Source organism: Alosa pseudoharengus, unplaced genomic scaffold (genome assembly GCF_046254945.1).
Source record: "Alosa pseudoharengus isolate Yale_2024_CS ecotype anadromous, Long Island Sound unplaced genomic scaffold, YU_APseudo_1.1 YU_APseudo_1.1_scf_11, whole genome shotgun sequence".
NCBI lineage: Eukaryota > Metazoa > Chordata > Actinopteri > Clupeiformes > Clupeidae > Alosa > Alosa pseudoharengus.
The window spans coordinates 41,540,697-41,564,062 of NW_027468576.1; the positions used below are offsets into that span (position 1 = coordinate 41,540,697).

General features: G+C 39.7%; 1 protein-coding gene across 1 annotated transcript in view; it reads left to right on the forward strand.

Annotated features, from left to right (window-relative positions):
- The first annotated feature begins 1,228 nt into the window (after nt 1-1,228).
- The window catches only part of LOC143117467 (5-hydroxytryptamine receptor 3E-like), a 63,309-nt gene continuing 41,171 nt past the window's right edge, over nt 1,229-23,366 (forward strand). The window contains exons 1-4 of the mRNA XM_076279213.1: nt 1,229-1,238; nt 1,706-1,757; nt 2,635-2,807; nt 2,923-2,967. Of these exons, the coding sequence (XP_076135328.1) occupies nt 2,643-2,807; nt 2,923-2,967 (210 nt within the window). The 5' untranslated portion in view covers nt 1,229-1,238; nt 1,706-1,757; nt 2,635-2,642. The remainder of the gene's footprint in view (nt 1,239-1,705; nt 1,758-2,634; nt 2,808-2,922; nt 2,968-23,366) is intronic.

The window sequence follows — 23,366 nt, forward strand, 5'->3', positions numbered from 1 at the left end:
TTACAGTAGTAAAGCAGTACTCTGATGTGCATGTTTTCACAAACTTTTGTGAGCAATCTTAGCACTTTAAACATTGACTGTTTTGAAGTGCATGTATAGCAATATAGTATAAAAATAATAATAATTGTGATATCATTATAATTTGATGGGGGGTGGGAGGAGGGGGTGGGTTCATGTAGGTGGGCCCTATGACCCCAAAGTATGCCTTGACTGGGCCTCAGGTCAAAGAAGTTTGAGAAAGGCTGATGTAGACGACAAAGCAGCAAGGAGGCGTCGTATGATCATTTAAACAAGTTTTATGACAAGGTCGGTGAGGATGGGAAAAATCGTACATTTCTGTGCAAACTTTGCCCGCACTTCAGTCACATCCACAGCAAACCTGAAACGGCACATTGAACTGAAGCACCTGGCTAGCCTTTCAAGGTATGTGCAAGCCAATACAAAATCAAAAGACTGTCAAGACAGATCCTCAACCCAAATTAACTGCATTCTATATGGGCTGTGGCAATAATTTTGAAAAATAATAGCTCGCAGCAACATATGAAAAAAAAAAAAGAACTATGAACTAGTTCATTTTTGGAAAGTGTGAACTTAGTTCAAAATTTTGAATTATGAACTATGAACTGAACTAGTTCATTTTAAAATTTGTGAACTGAACTTTGAACTAGTTCACGTAGAAAGTGAACTTTCCCAACACTGAGTAAGGGGATAGGTGCCTTGCCCTAGGACACTTCAGCTGTTCCTACTGGTCGGGGTTCGAACCGGCAACCCTCTGGTTTCAAGTCCGAAGCGCTAACCAGTAGGCCACAACTGCCCCCATTTCTGTCCGACTTTGGGAATTTAGTCGCCGACTGTGAAAACAGACCAAAATCGTACAATGTAAGGCCACCATAAACAGATCATTGAAATTATTTGTGTCTTATTGCAACACAGAGCCGCAGATGCAAAGCACTAAGCAGATCATTGAAAAGATGGTGTCTTATTGCAACACAGAGCCGCAGATGCAAAGCACTAAGCAGATCATTGAAATGATGGGGTGGGGGTGCTTATTTTTGTATGGAAATGTACTGTCAGTGGAGTGGAAATGATGACATACTATCAGTGGTATAAAAAACAACTACCACAGACACACATACACACACACACACAAACGCAGAGAGCAGATTGTATGTCGGTAAAACCAACTCAGACGATCAGTGGCAATGGTTTCCACACATCTATCAGAGACATTTATCACAGTGAGTTGAATTTTAAATATATATAGTACTTCTGTATAGTATTTTAGATTTACATGTGTTTTATATATACCGTATTTTCCGGACTATAAGTCACACTTTTTTCATAGTTTGGCTGGTCCTGCGACTCAGGTGCAACATATATATATATATATATTTATTTATTTATTCATATATATATTTATATATATGTTTATATATATGTTTTTTTCCTCTTCATGACACATTTTTTCACTGGTGTGACTTATAGTCCGGAAAATACGGTAGTCTAAAATGTATCTGTTCATTATTTGTCTATGAATAATAGATTAATTATTTCATGTGTGATTTATTTATCTTTGTATTTGTCCTAAAATTACACTGTAAGCTTTATTTATGTTTCTATAAAATATGTTTCATTTACAAATATATTCATTCATTAATTGTGTACATAACTATCCTCTCTACTCATCTGAATGCGTATATTGCAGTGTCAAAACATATGGAGTCCAAGAGGATTCATCTTTAGTGTATTCATACATGGTAAGATAGCATAGCATGTATTGTGGTTTACAAATTAAATGTTTACATGTTGTCTTGTAGTTGTTAAAAAGGGTTTGCCTTGCCTTATAAGTGCTCTAAGTGACGTGGTTTCTAAGCCAAAACATTTTTGTCACATACCCCTGCTGAAAAAACAGATAGAAACCAGCTTATGCTGGTAGCTGGTTTTAGTTGTTCTTTGCTGGTGTAGCTGGTGTGACCAGTCTGTAGTGTGGGATACAACTGGTGCAAGATGGTCATGCTGGTGATCAGCCTGTCAAGCTTGACATTGTTGGTGTAAGATGGTCATGCTGGTTTGCAAGAATGGCTAACATAAGCTGGCATGGCCAGTTAAACCAGCAGTGTAGACCAGCAACACCAGCTACAATGGCCAGCTTGAGGTGGTTCAACAAGCAAAACCAGCTGAATTACCATTGTAAACTGGGTAAACCTGCTGAAGAGTTTTGCTGGTCTAGCAGGTCAACCATCATAGGATGGTCAAACAAGCTGGTTAACAAGCTGGTCAACCAGCAAACCACCTTAAGCTGGTCAGGCTGTTTTTTTCAGCAGGGACATCACTCACCATCCGGCAAACGGCAACAAAAACAACTTGGTCCAGCCTGGACCATAAAAACATAACAAACTGTTCTAGCCAATCACCGACGATATGCGCGTTTAGGAGAATTTCAATTGCACAGGAGGGAGGGGGAGGGAGTAGCGAGCTAGCTCTCTGTTTTTTTTTAACATCAAATAAAGTGACGTTACCCAACAGCACCTTTAATGATGTTGAGTGTTCTCTTCACTTCTATTCTATCTCTCATATTGCTCCTATTGTCTGCAAACATTCCACCTTTGAATACTGAAGTCCTTGTTTCTTTAGCTTTGTACATGAATCCTGTGGTGACTCTAAACTGCTCAGAACCAAACACACAATCTCTCCTTGATGCCTTCAACGCCAACATCTTTAACTCAACTGATGCACGTCCTGTGAACAATTTGCAAACTCCTACCAATATCAGTCTTTATTTCACCCTCTATGCCATCTTAGGAGTGGTGAGTTTCAACAAATACTCTCTCTTTTTGTGGAGTTATGCAGAGTTTGCATTGGCTTTGAGTATGTGTAAAACGTCACAGCTTAGATTATAAGCTTAAAGTGTGTTATTTTCAGGACGAAAAGGCACAGATACTGAAAACATTTATCTGGCAGTCACTGGTAAGTGTTTTGTATTCACAACCCTTTTTTATGGCTGCAATGACTGTGGGAGACCTCTGTGATGTTAATGATTGAAGGTGATGATTGAAAACAATGCTATTTGTTAATGTAATGTTTGTGCACTGCAAAAACTGCTTATCTAATAAAATCTAACCAAGTCTTATTAATCTTACATCAAGATCAAAAAATCTAGTTGGTATTGTTTCAGTGATAAAGAGACTTATCTAGCAGGTTCTCGTAAAATCATTGACTTAGAGTTAGATTTCTTTCTCATCCTGAAAACAAGCTTTGTCTGCCAGTGCGTTAAGCAAAATTGTCCTAAAAACAAGCAAATGTGTCTGCCAGTGCCTTAAGTAAATTTGTCAAGTCAAGTCTGTGTATGCTATTCGTACCCTGGTGCAATAAGAAGTGAATTCTATTCGTACCCCGGTGCACACAGCAATGTGTTCTATTAGTACCCTGTCTGCTCAGCTGTGTGGCCAAGGCTATTCGTACCAGGGGTGTAAATAGACACTCCGTTATTTATATAGCGCATTTCATACACAGAGGTCATTCACAGTGTTTCCCATACATTGACTAATCTGTGGTGGGGTGCCACGAAATAAAAATCGGCCGCCACAGATGAATATTCTATGTTTAATTTAATTTAATTTAATTAAAATTAAATATAAGGGTCAAATCCTTGCATTGCCATTGAGCTGCGCTTTTTACGCACGCGCCCTTTCCTTGCCCCGCCCTGCTCTCTCTCATAGCCCGCTGCCCCACTCTGCATGTGCATTTAACAAAATATTCACGATTGTTGAAGGATTGTTGTTGCCACATAGAAGCATTGCATAGAAGACGTCTGGCTAAATTGCTATTAAATCCGCTTAGCATCGTGACATTGCTGCGCAAATTTGTTCAAAACTGCTGCATTGAAGTGAACTCTGCTAAGGTCTTATCACAGCATAGTAGGCTACATTGAAGAGACTAAACTAAGTTAAGTTATGAAATCAAGCAGTAAGCTAACTTTAGAATACTGTTTGGATGTCGAATTTAGTATGCTTAGCCTACTTCTAAGCTGCTTGTCAATTTCGTTGAAGGGCTCATTTTATTGACTCTGACACTGAATGTTTGCAAAATCCCGATGTAAATGGAAAAGTGTTTTCCAAAATTCAAAAGTGCTTGTCCCACGGAGGGATTTTTACTTTTTTTTATTTTAACTATGTAGAAAACGTTATGAATTGCATCCACACATCAGCAGCCTTTCAACTATGTTACAATTGCAAGGGTTCCGTCAAACGTCTTAAAGTGACAGGCACTCAATTAGACCTATACTATACACTACCAAGACGATCTTAATACCACCCCCCCACCTTGTCAAAGTCAGCTACCGCCACAAATTGAATCCAATTCTGTGGGAAACACTGATTCAATGTGCTTTATATAAACAAAACCAAACAATAAAGCATAGAAGGGCAATATAGTTAAATAATAGTTCAAAAGGTAAAGATCATAATAAAAAGAAAACATAAAACACAAGGTAAAATCATTTAAAAATAAAGAATAATTAGTAAGCAAAAACAAAGGCAAAAGTAGTAAAAAAGTAAGAAAAGAAAAAGGTAGAATAATTATCAAGGCAGATTCAGAATTTGTAAATCAGCGCAGTTAGCAGAAAGCATCTGAGAACAGTTTGGTCTTAAGTCTAGATTTAAAACTGCCTACAGTTTTACAGGGGCCTTTTTGATGTCATCCGAAAGTTGGTTCCAGAGCTGAGCTGCATAGCAGCTAAAAGCTGCTTCACCATGTTTAGTTCTAACAGTAGGTTTTACTAATAGGTTTTTCACCTGGGACCTGAGAGGCCAAGAAGGTGTGTACTGCTGAAGCAGGGGCCTATTGCACAAAAGCAGAATTAAGACATCCGGGATAAGTTACTGAGCTGCGCTCAATGAATCCAAAACACAAGCGTACAGGCTTAATTGGTTGCACAACGAGCAAGCCAGGATGAGCAGACACGGATCCATCAAGCCAGGTGAAACCTATCCTGGATAAGTGCGCTCTCACGGCTCCCTCAAATAGACCCCGCCACCGATCACAGATTCACCATGGCAACTAGAGCGGCTTCATTGCTTCTTCTACGGTGTGAAGTAGGTAGCGATAGCCTTTTCACAACAGCAACACCTCTGTTTAGGAGAATATTGCAACTAGTGCCGCAACCACCACGCGCGAAATGATTAGGCACTCCCATGACGTCACATTGTCGCATGACAGGTCGGGAATGGCGAGTATGTAAAAATTATTTAATGATCACAAACGTTTAAATAATGACAGTGGGTCTAGGTATATGTGATAACAATGTGTAGTGGGCAGTGGAAAAATTATTGGTTTCCGTTTGTGGTGACTGCTGACTGAGATAAGGGATGAGATTAAATAGATCCTGGAATTTAGCCTGGTCTGGAGCAGGCTAGCTCCACAGAATAAATCGCCATGGTAACTTATACCATAACATATCCTGCTGCCCCCTATCCCGCGTTTGTGCAACTGGATCACAGATAAATTGAGCCAGGATAACCAAGATATCCTTACTGGAAGCCAGTGCAAGGACTTAAGAATTGGAGTAATGTGGTCAGTTCTTTTAGTTTTTGTTAGAATCCTAGCTGCTGCATTTTGCATCACCTGAATAGTCTTTTTTGGAAGACCTGTGAACAGTCCATTGCAGTAATCAACCCTGCTGGAGATAAATGCATGAATGAGTTTGTTTTGACATCAGCCCTCTGAGTTTGGCAATATTTTTGAGGTGGTAAAAAGCTGATATAGTTATCGCTTTTGTGTGGCTTTTGAAATTTAGATTACTGTCAATTAATACACCAAGATTTTAACAGTATCCTTTGCCTTCAAACCTTTTGTGTCAAGGAGAGTGGCAACCCTAAGTCTTTCCTCCTTTTTACCAAATATAATGACTTTAGTTTTTTCTTTGTTCAGCTGAAGAAAATTGAGACATCCAGGTGTTGAATTGTTCTATACACCGACACATAGATTCAAGAGGACCATAGTCGTTTGGTGACAGAGCTTAGTAAATTTGTGTGTCATCTGCATAGCTATGACATGAAATCAAATTATTTTGGATGATTTGTCCAAGTGGGAGCATATAGAGGTTGAATAATAGTGGCCCCAAGATCGACCCCTGGGGAACACCACAGGTCAAGGACGTTGGTGTTGAGGTACAGTTTTCGATGGCAACAAAGAAGCTCCTTTCTTGTAGATATGATTTTAGCCAGCTGATAACTATGCCTGTAAATCCAACCCAGTGTTCTAGTCTGTGTAGTAAAATATTGTGATCAACAGTGTCAAATGCTGCACTAAGGTCCAGTAGCACTAGGACTGATGTTTTACCTGAATCTGTGTTGAGGCGAATGTCATTGGAAACTTTAATGAGAGCTGTTTCAGTGCTGTGATTTGCCAGAAAACCAGACTGAAAGTAATCAAAATACCTATTTCATGTTAGGAAGGTGGTTAATTGGTTAAAGACTACTTTTTCAATCATTTTGCCAATAAAAGGTAGATTGGATATGGGCCAGGTTATTCTTCTTGAGAAGTGACTTTACAACAGCTGTTTTCAGTGACTTAGGAAAAGTGCAAGACAGCAGTGATACATTTATAATTTGAAGGACATCCGCCGCTATGAGGTGAAAAACAGTTTTGAAGAAATTGGTAGGCAGAGTGTTTAAAGACACATGTGGAAGAGCTGAGATTCTGTATAGTTTTTTCCAAGTGTTTCGTAGTCTATCAAGCTGAACTCTGACATCAAGTTAAGTTTCCCTCTTTTTGTTGCTGGAAGTTCAGGTTGTTGAATTAGTAATTGAGCAGATATGTTGAGTCTGATTTTGTCAATTTTACCTTTAAAAAAAGATGAAAACTCATTGCATTTATTAGTTGAGAGAAGTTCAGGCGCTAATTGTGAGGGGGGATTTGTTAACTTATCAACAGTTGAAAATAGAATACGAGTGTTATTTGAACTTCTATTGATAATGTTAGAAAAGAAAGACTGTCTTGCTAATTTGTCTTGATAACCCGGCTGAAGAAAACAGCCTGACCAGCTAAAGGTGGTTTGCTGGTTGACCAGCTTGATGACCATCTTGTTTGACCACCCTATTTTACAATGGTGATTCCACTTGTTTTACTTGTCATACCACCTCAAGCTGGTAATTTTAGCTGGTGTTGCTGGTCTACACTGCTGGTTTAACTGGCCATGACCATCTTACACCAATAATGTCAAGCTTGACAGGCTGGTCACCAGCATGACCATCTTGCACCAGCTGTATCCCACAAGACAGGCTGGTCACACCAGCATAACCAGCTTCCTCAGATGGTCACGCCAGCATATCCAGCTGGTGGCCCAACCAGCTACAACAGCAAAGACCAGCGAAAAAACAGCTACCAGCATAAGTACTGATATGTTTTCAGCTCAGATCAGGAAAAACAATTGCTTGGGGCAATCTGACCAATGTATGTGAAACTGATGTCATGCGCATAGCAGATACAACTGGGTAATTTAAAAATATAACAACAGAAAACACATTGATGGGGTTGGGTAACTTCATATGTGTGGCAAGTAAACACAATAAGACAAATGGCGGCACAATCAGCACAAACGATTGATTCTAACGCTGCATTCCAGACAATTTCGAAGTCAGATATTTCCTAGTTGGACTCTCCAATTTCATTCCAGACAAACTAGGAAGTCAAGAATTCTGACCTCCTACTGGGAAAAAGTACAATGGAACGACACTTAAAGTTGATCTACCCGAACTTCAAAGTTGGAATTGAAGTCCGACATGTTTGGACATTGATTGGGGGCTGGGTAATGTCTAGCATAGGCTACAACTAATAGGCCAACATTTCTTTAAATGGCACAAACGTAGTGTCATATACTGATGACGTCAGTAGCCACGTTGTAACATAGGTGGATGACTGGGACACCATGCAGTAAAGTTCAGTAAAACTTATCTCTCAGGGTGTGTGTGACGGTCGTATAAGACGTCACTCGTCAGGACCAATAAGGGAACTGGGAGTGGTCAAAGGAAATCGTGAAGCTTCCGCGCGCTGTTGGAAATAACAATTGATTATAGAACCCCTGTTAACCTAATGATTCTGACCCCGCTAGATATGGAGAAGTTTCAGTCAAAGTAATATTACTACCCATAGTAGGCCGATGTAGAATGCCTTCTAGCTATTTAATTAGACTCAACTTCCCCAAGAATAGTGTGCAAGGCCCTCCTCGGCCGACTAATTCGGGAGGCACCATTTACTAAGTAATGATCCTAGTGTGAAAGTTGGTCAGAGGCTATAGTGCTGGCCTGGACCACTATACTCATCTGGACAGAACATCTTACCGAAGCTACAGAGGGTTCAGGGTGTGCTAAGGTTAGCTGTCTAATTCCAGACTACTAATAAAATCAGTGACCCACCACAGTACAATACGATGGCCAGTTCTCCTGGTAGCATGCCTACTTTCACTGATTTAGCCCCACGGCCCTAGGGACTAATCCTAGCCGTTCCCCCTGGCACATCTTAAACTTTGAGGGATATCTAAAGAAATTCTAGAAAACTATGCGGGTCAAAGCATAACAATTTATTTGTCAGATACAAGCTATTCATCCAATACATTATAGAAGGTACATCTAAATGAATAATGTGAAAGTTACGAACACAGGTTAAAGGAACATTTAGGAAACCATATGAAGCAATCAGAGAATGAACATACCAGCTCAGAGGATGATGACTACAAAAATGCTCCGTAAACTTCACTTAAATAGGCTACCTAGTTTGTGGTTGGTTACATTGATATGGATCACATGATTGGAGGTCAGCTGATTTGGGATCACATGGTTGGAGGTCAGCTGATTTGAGAGTACTTTGATGAGACTTGAGACCATTGTTGTAGTGAGAGTGAATCAATCAAGACATGACAAGGTATACATTTGATTACATTTCCTGTCCCTACAGTTAACTGCTCCTGTGGACATGTGACAGTAGGCCCACAATAGGCCCACACTTAGTAATTGATCAAGAGTCAATATATGACTGAAAAGATTATCATCAGCCTGGTAATTAGGATCCTTACAGTCGGACCAGCCGCCGCACAGAATTCTCGTTTAGCCTACTCTCCACACACACACACACAGTCTTTGTTCATGCACATTTGAAATATTACCCGGTTACATTGTCATTCATTAAGTTCTCGTATCATTCAGTTACAATAACATTCAGGATCTATGCTACAGTACAAAACACATTTACTTTCATTACACATTCTAAACTTTATTTACGGATTAACACATTAAGTTACAAGTCAAGTCAAATTTATTTATATAGCACATTTCAAAGCAATAGCATTGCACCAAAGTGCTTTACATAAAATAATAATAATAAAAAAATAATAATAACATACATACATATAAACATATAAAAAAAGGGAGAGGTGAGGGAGTCAGGTGTGTAAAAAGCTAGGGAGAAGAGGTAGGTCTTTAGGTTGGATTTAAAACTACTAATAGTGGGGCAGGATTTCACAACATCAGGAAGGCTATTCCAAAGCTGGGGAGCATAGACAGAGAAAGCTCTGTCACCTTTGGATTTAAGAGAGGCAGAAGGAACACAAAGAAGACACTGGGAAGATGATCGAAGAGGTCTAGGAGGACAGTAAGGAATTAAAAGATCACATAAATACTGAGGTGCTAAACCATGTAAAGCTTTGAAAACAAACAGAAGAATTTTAAAATTAATTCTTTGTTCCACAGGAAGCCAGTGCAGTTTAGCCAACACAGGTGAAATGTGGTCACGTTTCTTAGATCCAGTCAGTAATCTGGCTGCAGCATTTTGGACACGCTGGAGTCTGTTTAGAGTAGATTTAGTTACACCTACATACAGTGAGTTGCAATAATCAAGCCTAGAGGAAATAAAGGCATGCATAAGGATTTATAAATCACTGTAGGAGAGAGAAGACTTGAACTTTGCTATTGTCCTAAGTTGGTAAAAACTTGCCTTGACAACGCTGTTGACTTGCTTATTAAAAGTCAGAGAAGAGTCTAGGAAAACACCTAGGTTCTTGACCACACTGTGATGGTTAACAGACAGAGGGCCAAGAGACTTGCTCACATTGTTGACAGAATTTGGTGGTCCAAAAATGATTACTTCAGTTTTGCTGTCATTTAGCTGTAAAAAGTTGTTAGCCATCCAATTCTTAATGTCATTAAGACAAAGAAAAAGGTTTGTCAATGAGCAGGAATTTTCAGGGGCCACCGGTATATAAAATTGGGTATCATCTGCGTAGCAGTGGTAACGAATATTGAATTGATTGAAAATGGAGCCCAGGGGAAGCATGTATAAAGAAAATAATAGAGGCCCTAAAATAGAACCCTGGGGGACACCACACTTAATGGGAGCAGATGACGAAGAAGCATTGCCTAAATGCACTGAAAAAGATCTATCAGTTAAGTAAGATCTGAACCAATTTAATACAGTGCCTTGCAGACCAACTTCAACACCCAGGCGTTTTAAAAGGATCTTGTGGTCAATAGACCTCTGAAGTTCGCCTACAAAAAAGATCCAAAACGGCCATCTTTGCCCATATAAGGAGATCCGGTTGTTAATTGAAGCTAACTACCTATGGCAAATTGCATTGCAAGTTAGCTCTGGAGTAGCAAAAATCTAAGTGTGCCGCCTTGACTTACCGGAGATCACAGTATCCACTCGAAGGCAGAGGACAAAAGTGTGTTCAGGAAAACGTCTGCATTTCAGACTTTTTCATCCCCACGAGACTTTAACAGGTGCGATTATTCAAAATCCCCATGTTATTTTCCCATAGGAAAAATCGCCAGATACCGGATGTCAAAGATGGCACCTTTTTTGTAGGCGAACTTCAGAGGTCTATGGTGTCAAAAGCAGCACTAAGATCTAACAGCCAATAGGGCACAAGAGCCAGAGTCAACAGAGAGCAATTGATCATTATGGACCTTAAGTAAGGCAGACTCTGTACTATGAAGTGGTCTAAAACCAGATTGAAACTTGTCAAGGATATTAGAGGTGTTTAAATAGGAAGAGACTTGTGACAGAACAACTTTTTCTAAGATCTTAGAGAAAAAGGGCAGTTTATTATTTTTTTTTTTTAAATCTCTTTTTATTAACCAAGAACAACAAAGGTACAGTGGGTCCCTGTTAAGTTTGGACGGGTTCCTTCAGGAATCACGATCCCCATTTTCTCGGCAGAAATGGCACAAACTGCAGTTGACACAAACAACCACAAGGTGTCACTTGGGTGCCACTACTATTTTTGTTGCGACTTGACTTACTGCTTCCATGATGCAGTTTCCAAGTCAGTAGAACAATCAGAGAAAGCTGAGCCATTACCAAACATATATGACAATACAATAGCGTGAGTTTATATATCTTATACCCTATTTGTCACGGTTACTTATAGATTTGATAGTGTAACGATAAGCGCATAAGAGCATAAGAGACTTTCAGCGGGGGCACGGAAACTTAAATTGATCACGGTAGTTTAAGCTTACACTTGACAAAACATTCTAATATGAAAATGTAGATGCAATTGTTGTAAGATGGTGCAGCTCCTTTAAGAAAGCACCGTTGAGACTGGAGCGAGTCATATTCAAAATGCAAAAAATAACACCGCAGATAAAACCATTATCCTCATTCATTGCAACCGCAGCATGCCTGCTTGCCGACGTTTAAACAAAAAATATATCAAAGCACCTTTTGCGTTTGAATGTAACACGAAAAAATGTTTAAACAGCTGGACAAATGATTTAGCTAATTGATTATAGCCTGTACACCGGCAATTGTTGAACATTTGGAAAAAGATCGCTCAGCTGTTGCCACAGTCACAGGCAATGTCAGAAACAACATGAGAGCAGTACACACTTCCCCGAATGTGGATGTTACACTGTCATAATCTACCACCAGCATTTTGGCAAGTTGAAAAATAGATGACTTCTGTGAAATCTCTGCTTTAAAGCAAGACCTAAATGAGTGGAGTTGTGTTGGGAATGTCGGTGCAATGTCCCTGCTATAATGGTCTGACAAACGTACTGGCTTTTCAAGCAGTTCATCATCACCTGCGAGTTGAAGGATCATACGACGTAAAGACTCAAACACACAACAAGTTTCATCATCACCTGCGAGACTGAAACACACAACAAGTTTCCCGCATGTAAATCATTCAAAATGTGTGAAAGTCATTAGGCTGGAAGCTTGTCTACTGTCAGTGACTAGTGCGAGAAGCGGGTTCTGTGTTGTAGGCTATGCATTTTTCCGACACTTGGCTGCAAGCTCCCCTTCCCCACCCCCTTCTTTCACAAGCAGTGCAGCTTTCTGAAGCGGTGCCTTTTGAAGCTAATGTAACAAATACCACCAATATTGTTGTGTGGCAATGAAAGTATCCAGGGTTTGCGCAAGTAGCCTAGCCTAAATAGGCCTATATAAATAAATTAAGGACATACAATCCTTAAAGCTTAACGTAGCCTAGATTAATGTCCCAAAACAAGTTGTTTTATGCGCTCATTATACATGGATTTCTATGAAACGTCACGAAAACATGCGTGCGCAACCAAGAGGCAGAAAGCACCATAGAACAGCATAGAGCAATGCAAAAGAGCAAAAGAATAAAATGAGTTTTTGTGCTGACAACTGCACCAATTCGAAATCACGATGGTTAGAGAATGTTAAATATGTTCAATATCCCTAACGGAATGCATGTCTTCGCCAAAAATGACAAAATACGGTATTACGTTAATAATGCAAATGAACGGCACACTTTGAAATATAGTCGGAAATGAGATGTTATTATCATTGAGACAACAGGGGTATACAGTAAAATCAGATTGTAGCTTATAGCAGCCGACTATTTAGGTTAAGTTTATAACGTTGTGGACGGCCACCAAGCGTCTTCTGCCCCACGGCTGCGGCACAGTCTTGAGTGACCGGATTCGTTTTCCTTTGTCATATGAATGCTGTCATTTTGTTAACATTACTGTTAAGGAGATGCTGCAGGCAAAGGCTATATTTTCAACCTCGTTAGTGTCAGAACTATTCACAAGGTTTCTGGGCAGCATTTTTATGTTCTGTTAGCAAGCGAACTTCTCATGACTACCGATAAAGTAGCCTACTGCCAGCTGACGAAGCTCTCATTTTAAAACATTACTGAGAGACAGACACTGTACAATCAAGAAATCTTGCCACTGAATCCAAAACTATGTTTAACATTATGTACAAGGCTTAGGCTACAGTGGACTAGCATGTTGCAGGGGCTGCTAAAAACACAGAGAAACGCACTGAAAACTCGGCCAATCACAGCCCTTGCTGTCGAATGTGCCGTCTGGTTCGACCGTGAAACGCTACAGCGGACTATGCTGCCCCCAAGCGGCTGCAGTTGTACTTACATTTCACCATGATCGTGAATGAAGTGTCAATTTTTAACGGGGACCCACTGTACATACTTACATGAAATACATTTGTTTTTCTTACATTTTCAAATAATAATAATAAAAAAAAAAAATAATAAAATAAAATAAAAAAACCCACCCTCTGAACCTCTGTGCGTCTTAGTATGTAGCCAGTCAAACCAAAGACAATCGTTAAGTCACATGTACACTTATAACTATCTTATACCAAATAAAATAAATACATAATCCAGTAAAACAGAATACATGTGTACACACACATACAAAATCCAGTAAACAAACCAATGGTACATAAAACCAATATTGCAGACTTCTTTAGGCCTTAGCCATCTCAGTGCTTTTCATGACATTAGGGACTCTCAGGAAGGGACTTAAGTTTTTCAAAATATGTTATTAATGGGTTCCAGATACCATAAAAAAGGTCATTAGACCCTCTGAGTGCATACTTCATCTTTTCCAATTTCAAATACATCATAAGATCAGTCAGCCATACAGATACTTTTGGTGGGTATGGGGATTTCCAATGTAAAAGAATTTGCCGCCTAGCAAAGTCGAAAAGGCTAATATATCTTTATACCTAGCAAGTCCTATATGGTCGCTCGGCACGGCTCCAAAAATTGAGGTATACACATTGGGCTCACATTCTATTTCTATAACTTCAGATAACGTTTCGTAGACCCCTAACCAAAATTGATCCAAGCATGGGGATGACCAGAACATGTGAGTCAAAGTTGCTGGAGCGCTATGACACCTGCTACAATTTTCATCCATGCCTGTGAACATTTTTGCCAATTTAGCTTTAGAAAAATGCATCCTATGTAAAACTTTAAACTGGATTAAGCTTAGACGAGCACATGATGTAGTCCCATTAACCCGACGCACAGCTTCCGACCATATACTATCTGGTATCTTCTCTCCTAGTTCAGCATCCCACTTTGCTCTAATCTTATCCAAAATATTGTCACCATGGGAAGTGATGATGTTATAAATTCTGGAAATAAGTCCCTTTAAATTAGAAGACACTTCCAAGATATCCTCCAAGACAGATGGATCTGGTTCATTTGGAAAATCTGTTGTATTACTACGAATAAAGTGGCGAATCTGTAGATATCTAAAATGATTTGAGCAGGAGAGATATATTTCGCATATGTCATTGAAACTTGCAAATACACCATCCTTATAAAAATCTTTAAATCTGACAAGGCCTTGCCTGTTCCATTCTAAGAACGTTGCATCTATTCTAGCTGGAATAAATGAGTAATTATGGCAAATTGGGGCTTGAATGGAGAAATTAGGTAAACCTATATGTTTTCTAAATTGTTGCCAAATACGTAAAGTGTTAATGACCGTTGGATTTGAAGTATGTGTTGAAATAGCCAGAGGAATTTTAGACGTTATTAAAGCTGGGAGTGAAGTTGAAAGACAAGAGTTATTTTCAGATTCACACCAGACCATATCTGAAGACTGACACCAATAGAGTATTTTCTGGCAGTTTGCCGCCCAATAGTAAAATTGTAAATTTGGCAAACCCAAGCCTCCATTGGAACGATGTCTTTGAAGAAATCTCTTTTGAATTCTAGGAGCTTTACCCGCCCAAATAAATTATGTTATATACTTATCAATAGATTGAAAAAATGATTTAGTCAGATAAATTGGTATGCACTGAAAAAGATGAAGAAATCTAGGGAGAACATTCATTTTAATACAGTTAATCCTACCAACCAGTGACAAACTAATGGCATTCCATCTCTGAAAATCAGACTTTAATCTGCCTACTAATGGGGTAAAGTTTTTATGGTATAGCTCAGGAAAATGTTGAGTCAAGTTAATACCTAAATACTTAAACCCATCCCTGGACATACAAAAGGGTAGATCTGAGTCCTTAAGAGACCGGCCCAAGGCATTTATAGGAAAGCACTCACTTTTAGTTAGGTTCAATTTGTAACCAGAGAAAATACTAAATGTTTGCAATATATTCAAAACATGGGGAATACTATGCATAGGGTCAGATAGGTACAGCAATAAGTCATCAGCGTACAAAGATACCTTATGGGTTAAACCCCATCTATAAATTCCACATATTTCTGGCTTTGACTTAAGCACAATAGAAAGAGGTTCAATAACTAGAGCAAACAAAAGTGGACTAATTGGCGATCCCTGACGTGTTCCCCTCGTCAAGGAAAAGAACTTGGAGTGATTCCTATTGGTGACTACTGATGCCTTTGGGCTGAAGTATAAAAGCTCAATCCACGATCTAAAATCTGGGCCAAAACCAAATCTTTTCTAACACTCAAACAAAAAACTCCACTCTACCCTATCAAACGCTTTTTCAGCGTCCAATGAAACGACTACTTCAGAGTATAAGACATTGAGAAGGCAACGCACATTTGAAAAAGAGTGTCGTCCCGTCATAAAACCTGTTTGGTCCGGGGAGATCACCTCTGGCATAACTTTTTCCAAACGGCGAGCCAGTGCTTTTGCCAATATTTTGATATCACAATTAAGGAGAGAGATAGGGCGATATGACCCACATTGCTTTCTGTCTTTCCCTGGTTTTAACAATAAAGTTATAGAAGCTTCAGTCAGTGTCCTGGGCAAAGTACCATTAGCTTTTGACTCCTAAAACATTTCAAGTAAAAGTGGAATTAGTTGCCCAGAAAATTTCTTGAAAAATTCAACTGGGTACCCATCAGGGCCCGGAGCTTTTCCACTTTGCATGGTCCTAATTGCATCTCCAATTTCGCCGTGCGTGACCGGAAACTCTAATTCTGCTCTACTAGCTGTATCAATTTTGGGCATATTTAAATTGCTAAAAAAATGATCCATAACTGTATTGTCTTTAGGAGCTTCAGATGAATACAATTTTGAATAGAATGCCTGAAATATATCATTCATTTCTATAGGATCAACTGTAAGTTCCCCATTATCTTTCATAATACAAGAGATATGTTGCTCAGATGATCTGCTCTTTAACTGGTGGGCTAAGAGACGACCCGACTTTTCTCCATGTTCATACATAATGCCCCGAGATTTCAACAACATCCTTTCAGTTTTTTCCGATGCCAACAACTCATACTTAGCCTGAAGTTCTACTTTTTCTTTATAAAGTTCAGGGCATGGGGAAGCTGAATATTGACAATCTATCGCCTGTATAGCTTTGATCAATTTTTCTTGCTCTAAACATCTGTTTTTATTTAGCATGGATTTATATGAAATAATATTTCCCCTAATAACAACCTTAACCCTCTATGGGACTTCGTCATTTATAAATGACGCTTCAAAAAACAGCTTTAAAAAATAACACAAGCCTCTAACCAATCATATTGTACCTTAAATATGTCATCTAAAATCCCCTCTAACCAATAAAATCAAAGATTATATGATGTCAGGATGCCATGTGATGCAACAAGGAAGTACAGGAGACAAGAGCACATGTTAGGTCACATGCATGAGTAGCATCATGGTAAGTCCATTTTTAAGCTATAAAACACACATAAATCACCAATAAAATATATAACTAAATAGCCTAAACAGTTTTTTAAACTATTTTAGTCATTTCATGTGAAGAAATCTACAAATCTTTCTTCAAAACAGTTAAAAAGTGCATGTCATGTATAAACAGTGATGCCAGTAACGCGTTACTTAGTAACGCGTTAGTCTATTTTTACCACGTTTTTCAGTAATGAGTAATCTAACGCGCTACTATTTACAAACCAGTAATCAGATTAAAGTTACTTATCTAAGTTACTGTGCGTTACTATTTTTGTCCTGTTCTTTGCTTTCTTCTTGTCTTGGGGATTAATGTCATGTAGGCTATGCTCACGTTTTCAGCATGAGGACAATTCACGTGCAGCGACACAAACGAAAACAACAATGGAGGGAGAGAGAGAGATGCACATTTCATCAGTCATTACTTTGAGTTTGTGTCAGCTAAACATGACAACGTTATTCGCTGTCTAGCTAGACATCCCAAGTCTCCCGAAGTTTTGGGAGTCTCCCACATATTGATAGCGGCTTCCTGACGCCCGCAAATTACATAAAATCTCCCGGAACCTAGAGCGAACAAGAGCACGCAAGCCAGACCGGACTTCAAATCAAAGATTCTAGAATCTTTGCTTCAAATCGCGTGTGCATAGCTTAATGCGCACACAACGGAGAGGGAGAGAGAGAGGAGTGGTGCGTTTGTGCCTGAAGCGCATCCAAGATAGAGAGCATCCTGGTCTGTTTTGCTAAATCAACCAATCAGTTTTCAGTGTAAGTGTGCTTATATCTCTTTTCTCCCAAACATAATTAATCAGTTCAGTCAGTGTATCTAGGAACAGAAGCGTCATGGCAGCGTCAGTGCCCCTCAAAAAGGAAGATTTAAGACCCATTTCACATCAGACTACACAAAAGTGTACCCAATTGTCTCAAAAGATTAAAACATAATGATAATCTTGCACACTGCACTGTTTGTAACAGCGACTTTAGCATTGCTCACGGCGGGTTAAATGATTTGCAAAAGACTTGTTGAGGTGAGTTTAACAAGTGTAATTTCATTTGCATATTACTCAGGCCTATACAAGATGGCTAGTTGCCAAGGCTACATGAAAAAAAAAATCTACATATTTTACTATAACAATTTCTATCAATAGGCCTTCCTTATTTGGTGTACTTAGACATTATTGAACAAACATCTGAATTTCAGTATCTAAATAGGTTAGGTTGGGATGTCTGCTATACATTGCTGTTAAAATGCACTTCCAGTATAGTGAGTATTGGCAAAACCGGTTATCATTTTTATGTTGAGGCGTTGGGGGTGTTGTTGGCAGCTGCTGAAAGTAACTAATAAAGTAACTTGTAATCTAACTTAGTTACTTTTAAAATCAAGTAATCAGTAAAGTAACTAAGTTACTTTTTAAAGGAGTAATCAGTAATCAGTAATCAGATTACTTTTTCAAGGTAACTGTGGCAACACTGTGTATAAATGACAAAGTCCCATTAAGGGATAGAAATTTCCGTAATAGTTTCTACTGTTGTGGTGTAGATTCTACTGTTGTGATGCAGGGTCAAACTATTTATTCATACATCTTTCTTAGGAAGTTTCTAAGTTTTATGGTAAGGTGAGAGGGACAGCTATGCCTATTCCTGAGGGCAGTGAGGACAGTGAATCCAGCAGTGATGAGGACGAGGTAGTTGTAAGAGTGGAGCCCAGTGTAAGCAATGAGCAACAGGTAGACAGCGACAATGAGGGAGATGGTAGTAATGAAGGACAGGACGAGAATGAGGAGCCAGACAGTGAGGAGGATCTTCAACCAGGGATAGGCCGTAGGTTGTTGTGGAAGTCAGCGATCCGTGCCCATTACCCAGTCCCTGCCTGGAAGATACGTCTGGCCACAGCAGAAAGGGTGCATTCACCAACCTATTATTTTAGGCAGATGTTCTCCCCTGAGTGCATCAAACACATTGTAGAGCAGACCAATCTCTACTCTGTACAGAGCAATGTAAACGCACCCCTGAATTGTTCAGAGAAAGAGATGGAGCAGTTCATTGGCTGTGCCTTTCATATGGGCATTTATGGTGTTCCTGCACAACGCATGTGCTGGCAGACACACTCTCACATTGACAAAATTGCTGATGTGATGCCAATGAGAAGATGGGAACAGATCAAAGCCAACCTCCATTTCAATGACAACACTATGGAGGGCCCTCATAATCTAGGCCAAGATCCGCTCTTCAAGATCAGACCATTTCTTGACTTTACAGTTGAGACCATGAGAGGCATCCCTTTGACTGAGCATCTAAGTATTGATGAGCAAATAATCCCTTTCAAAGGGAAGAGTCATTTGAAAAACTATAACCCCCAAAAGCCCCATAAATGGGGTTACAAGGTGTATGTGCTCTGTGACTCCAAGGGTATGGCATACAACTTTGAATTCCATGTTGGCAAAATTCAACCAGTCAGTGGGATGCCTGACCTGGGTGCAAGCAGCAATATAGTCCTGCGTGTAGCATCCATAATACCTCCATACCAGAATTTCAAGCTATACCATGACAACTGGTTTACTAGCATAGGGCTTGAAGTAGAAATGGCAAAGAAAGGTATCCACTGCCTTGGCACAGTCAGAACAAACAGGTTGAAAGGATGTCCCTTGAAAACAGACAAGGAAATGAAAAAAATGGGAAGGGGTTATTTTGAGGAGAAGGTTGCTATGTGTGAAGGGGTGCAGGTAATTGTTAACAGGTGGCAGGACAACCGCAGTGTTACTCTGCTTAGCACTTTCACAGGTGCACACCCAGTTTCTCAGGTCGAAAGATGGGACAAAAAGAAAAAAGAAACAATCAACGTGACATGCCCCACTTCTGTTGCAGTCTACAATAAACATATGGGGGGCGTTGATTTGATGGATTCACTCATAGCACTGTATCGAACGAAGATCAGGTCACGCAAGTGGTACCTTCGAATCTTTTTTCATGTCATGGACATGATTTGTGTCAATTCATGGTTACTCTACCGTCGAGACCGTGAGACAAGTGGTCAGTCACAGAGAGGGGAACTCAGTCTAAGGGAGTTCAAGTCAATCGTCGCTGATGTTCTCTGCTCAGAGGGCACAGAAAGGGCCAAACGGGGGCGGCCAAGTCAAGTGGAGACTCCCCGAAAGCAGGCTTGTAAGAGGAGGGAATCACGCCCTCAAGAAGAGGTTAGAAAGGATGGCATTGCCCACTGGCCATACTACACTGAAAAGCAAGGCAGATGCAAGAATGGTAACTGCTCAGGGCAAACAAGAGTGAAGTGCAGGAAATGCGATGTTCACCTATGCTTCACACCAAAAAAGAACTGCCTGGTTCAGTTTCATCAGTAATGTGACAAATTTGCATATTTTTTTGTATTTTTTATTCTTTTAGAATCATTCTGAAATGAAATTTTTAAAGTGTTTTTCAATAAAATATGTTCATGGATAATGAAGCCATTGTTTTTTAATCAATTGTTTTTTACATTAAGAAATCACGGAAAAATATATACCCTAATGGGATAAAGTCATTTATAAATGACGATACCCCAAAATAAAGGTCAAAGGTCAATTTGGGAAAGTGAGCATAGGAAATGTATTTTAGGCCTTAATACACTTAAAATCAAAGGTCATTAAATTTTTTTAATGAATTTCCTTAATTAGTCCCATAGAGGGTTAAGGGTCTCCCACAATGTAGTAGGAGACACATCATCACCTCTGTTAAATTCAAGAAAATCATCAATTGCTGATGAAATCATTTGAATAAATCCCTTTTCTTTCAATAAACAAGTGTCCAATCTCCATGGCGTGTACTCCATACTTTTGTGTAATAAAGAAAGATCTAAAATTACTGGGGCATGATCAGATTCAATTATAGATGAATATTCAATTTTTTTAACCGAAGACAGCTATGCAGAATCAATAAAGAAATAATCAATTCTACTGTATGTATGGTGTACATGGGAAAAATAAGAATATGTCTTGCTCAATGGAAAACAGAAACGCCATGGGTCAGTACAGCCTACTTGATCCATGAACATTGACAGTCTCTTTGCCATTTTGGAGGGAGAATTAGATTTTGGATAGGAACGATCCAAAGATGGAGTAATTGTACAATTTAGATCTCCTCCAAAAATGAGAGAATGGGAATTGAGACTTGGTATGGATGCTATCACTCTTTCTATGAATCTCTCATCGTCCCAATTAGGGGCATATACATTCACCAGTATGACAGGCTTAAAATATAAAGACCCTACTACAACTACATAACGCCCTTGTGGATCCTCTATTACCTTTGTTGGGCTAAAAGGAACTTTTTTATGTATCAAGATAGCCACCCCCCTAGACTTATGAATAAATCTTGAATGAAATAATTGACCCACCCATGTTTTCCTTAATCTGAGCTGATCTTTCACCAATAAATGAGTTTCCTGCAAAAAAGCAATTTCAGGAATGTGCAAATATTCTTGCTCGTTTCACAGGACCATTTAACCCTTTGACATTCCAGCTTATAAATCTGACAGCTTCACCTAAATCTTGATTAAGCCTACTGTTATTCATAACAAACTGGTAATAAAACTGACTCACAATGAAATCCCATGACGCACCTCCCCATACCCTTAACACCCCCTCCCCCTATACAACAAAAAAAACATAGCAAACTGAAACCCATAGCGCATGAACTGCCTATGTCTAGATCCCAAAATGGGATAAACTGCAGGCTCGCTAAAGACGTCTTACCGGTGAACATCCTTTAAGAGCTAAGCTTAGGCCTATGTTATCTACAAAAGTCCCAACATCTGTCAGTTAACATCAGTATGAAAGTGTCATACATTTTACTATTTACAAACGTCCATCACCTCCCTTCACTCCTTAGACCGAATGCGCTTGTCGAAGAATTCCTGTGCTTCGTCCGGTGATTCAAAGGTAATCGTCTCTTCCTCCAGAAGCACTTTCAGACGGGCTGGATACACCAAGCGAAACTTTACTCCCTTCTCGTACAACGCTTGTTTAACTCCTTTGAAAGCACTGCGTTTTTTTGCCAAGGTAGCACTCAGGTCGGGGTAGAACCGAAGGCTAGCATCCTGGAATTTAACCTCATGGTTCCTTGCCCAACGCAGCGCTGCTTCTTTTTGTTGAAAGCTTCGAAAACACACCACAAATGCTCTAGCAGGCTTCCCGTGTGCTGGTTTAGGAGCCATGGATCTATGCGCTCTCTCCAGTTCAGGTGGCTCAGCGAAAACACTCGACCCCAGACATTCCATAAGTAGCTCTTCCATGAATTTAACGGGGTCTCTGCCATTCTCGCTGCCCTTCGGAATGTTCACAATTCGCAGGTTCGACCTGCGTGATCTGTTTTCGAGATCATCCACCCGATCTAACAATTCCTGATTTGCTACTTTCAACGTGTTTATAGTTGCCTCAGCAGTGTTCAAGCGCTCGAAGTTCTCACCAGCTATAGCCTCTGTTGATGCCAGTCTAGCTTGGAACGAGTTGACGGTGTCCCGTATAGCATCCACAGCAGTCTGGAGTGGCTTTAGCGAATCTTGAATCAACTTAGAGATGTCCTCTGTTAGAACAGACCTCTGCTTAGCTAGTTCAGTCACAGGTTGAGGCATGGATACAGTATCTTCCACCTTGCCACTATTCTTGTCCTCCACCATAGCTGAAAGTTTGCTAGCAAGACTAGCCTGCCGTGTCGATGGAGTTTGTTGCGAGGATTTCGGTTTGCTACTCATTTCAGCAGAAAAGTTAGAATAAAGCGTAGTTAACGTTATCTCACAAATGTATGATTCCACAAAAGTGAATATTGAAGACCAGGGCGATGTTTAAACAATGTAATTTCACAAGTTCACTGGGAGCTCTGTAATGCGTGTCTCACTCCCACAACGCCATACCGGAAGCCCCCAGAAAGGGCAGTTTAGAAATGGGCCTATAATTTTTCAAATCAATGGGATCAAGGGAAGGTTTTTTCAGGAGAGGTTGCACAATAGCGTGTTTAAAGCCAGAGGGTACTACTCCATTAGCCAGGGAGCTATTAATGATGCTCAAGATAAAAGGGCAAATAGCCGCAAAAGCTTCTTTGAAAAGGTGAGATGGAAGAATATCAGAGTGGCAAGAAGAGGGCTTCATATTAGAGACCACGTCTGACAACTGTGAGGAAGAGACTGGTTGGAATTGTTGGAGGCAGCAAACTACAGACTGATACAAAGCAGGATCAGAAATTGAGGGTGTGATATGAGACTTTATGTTGTCAATTTTGTCAATAAAGAAATTGAGAAACATCTCACAGGTTTCTGTTGTAGCAGGAAGAGAGGACATTGTAGTAGGAGGATTTATGATTTTATTAATTGTGTTAAACAACACTTTTGGTCTGTGAGCATTTTTGTGAATAAGCTCAGCATAGAAAGCTGCCTTTGCTGCTTTGACAGTGATTTGATAAGCCTTAAGAGAA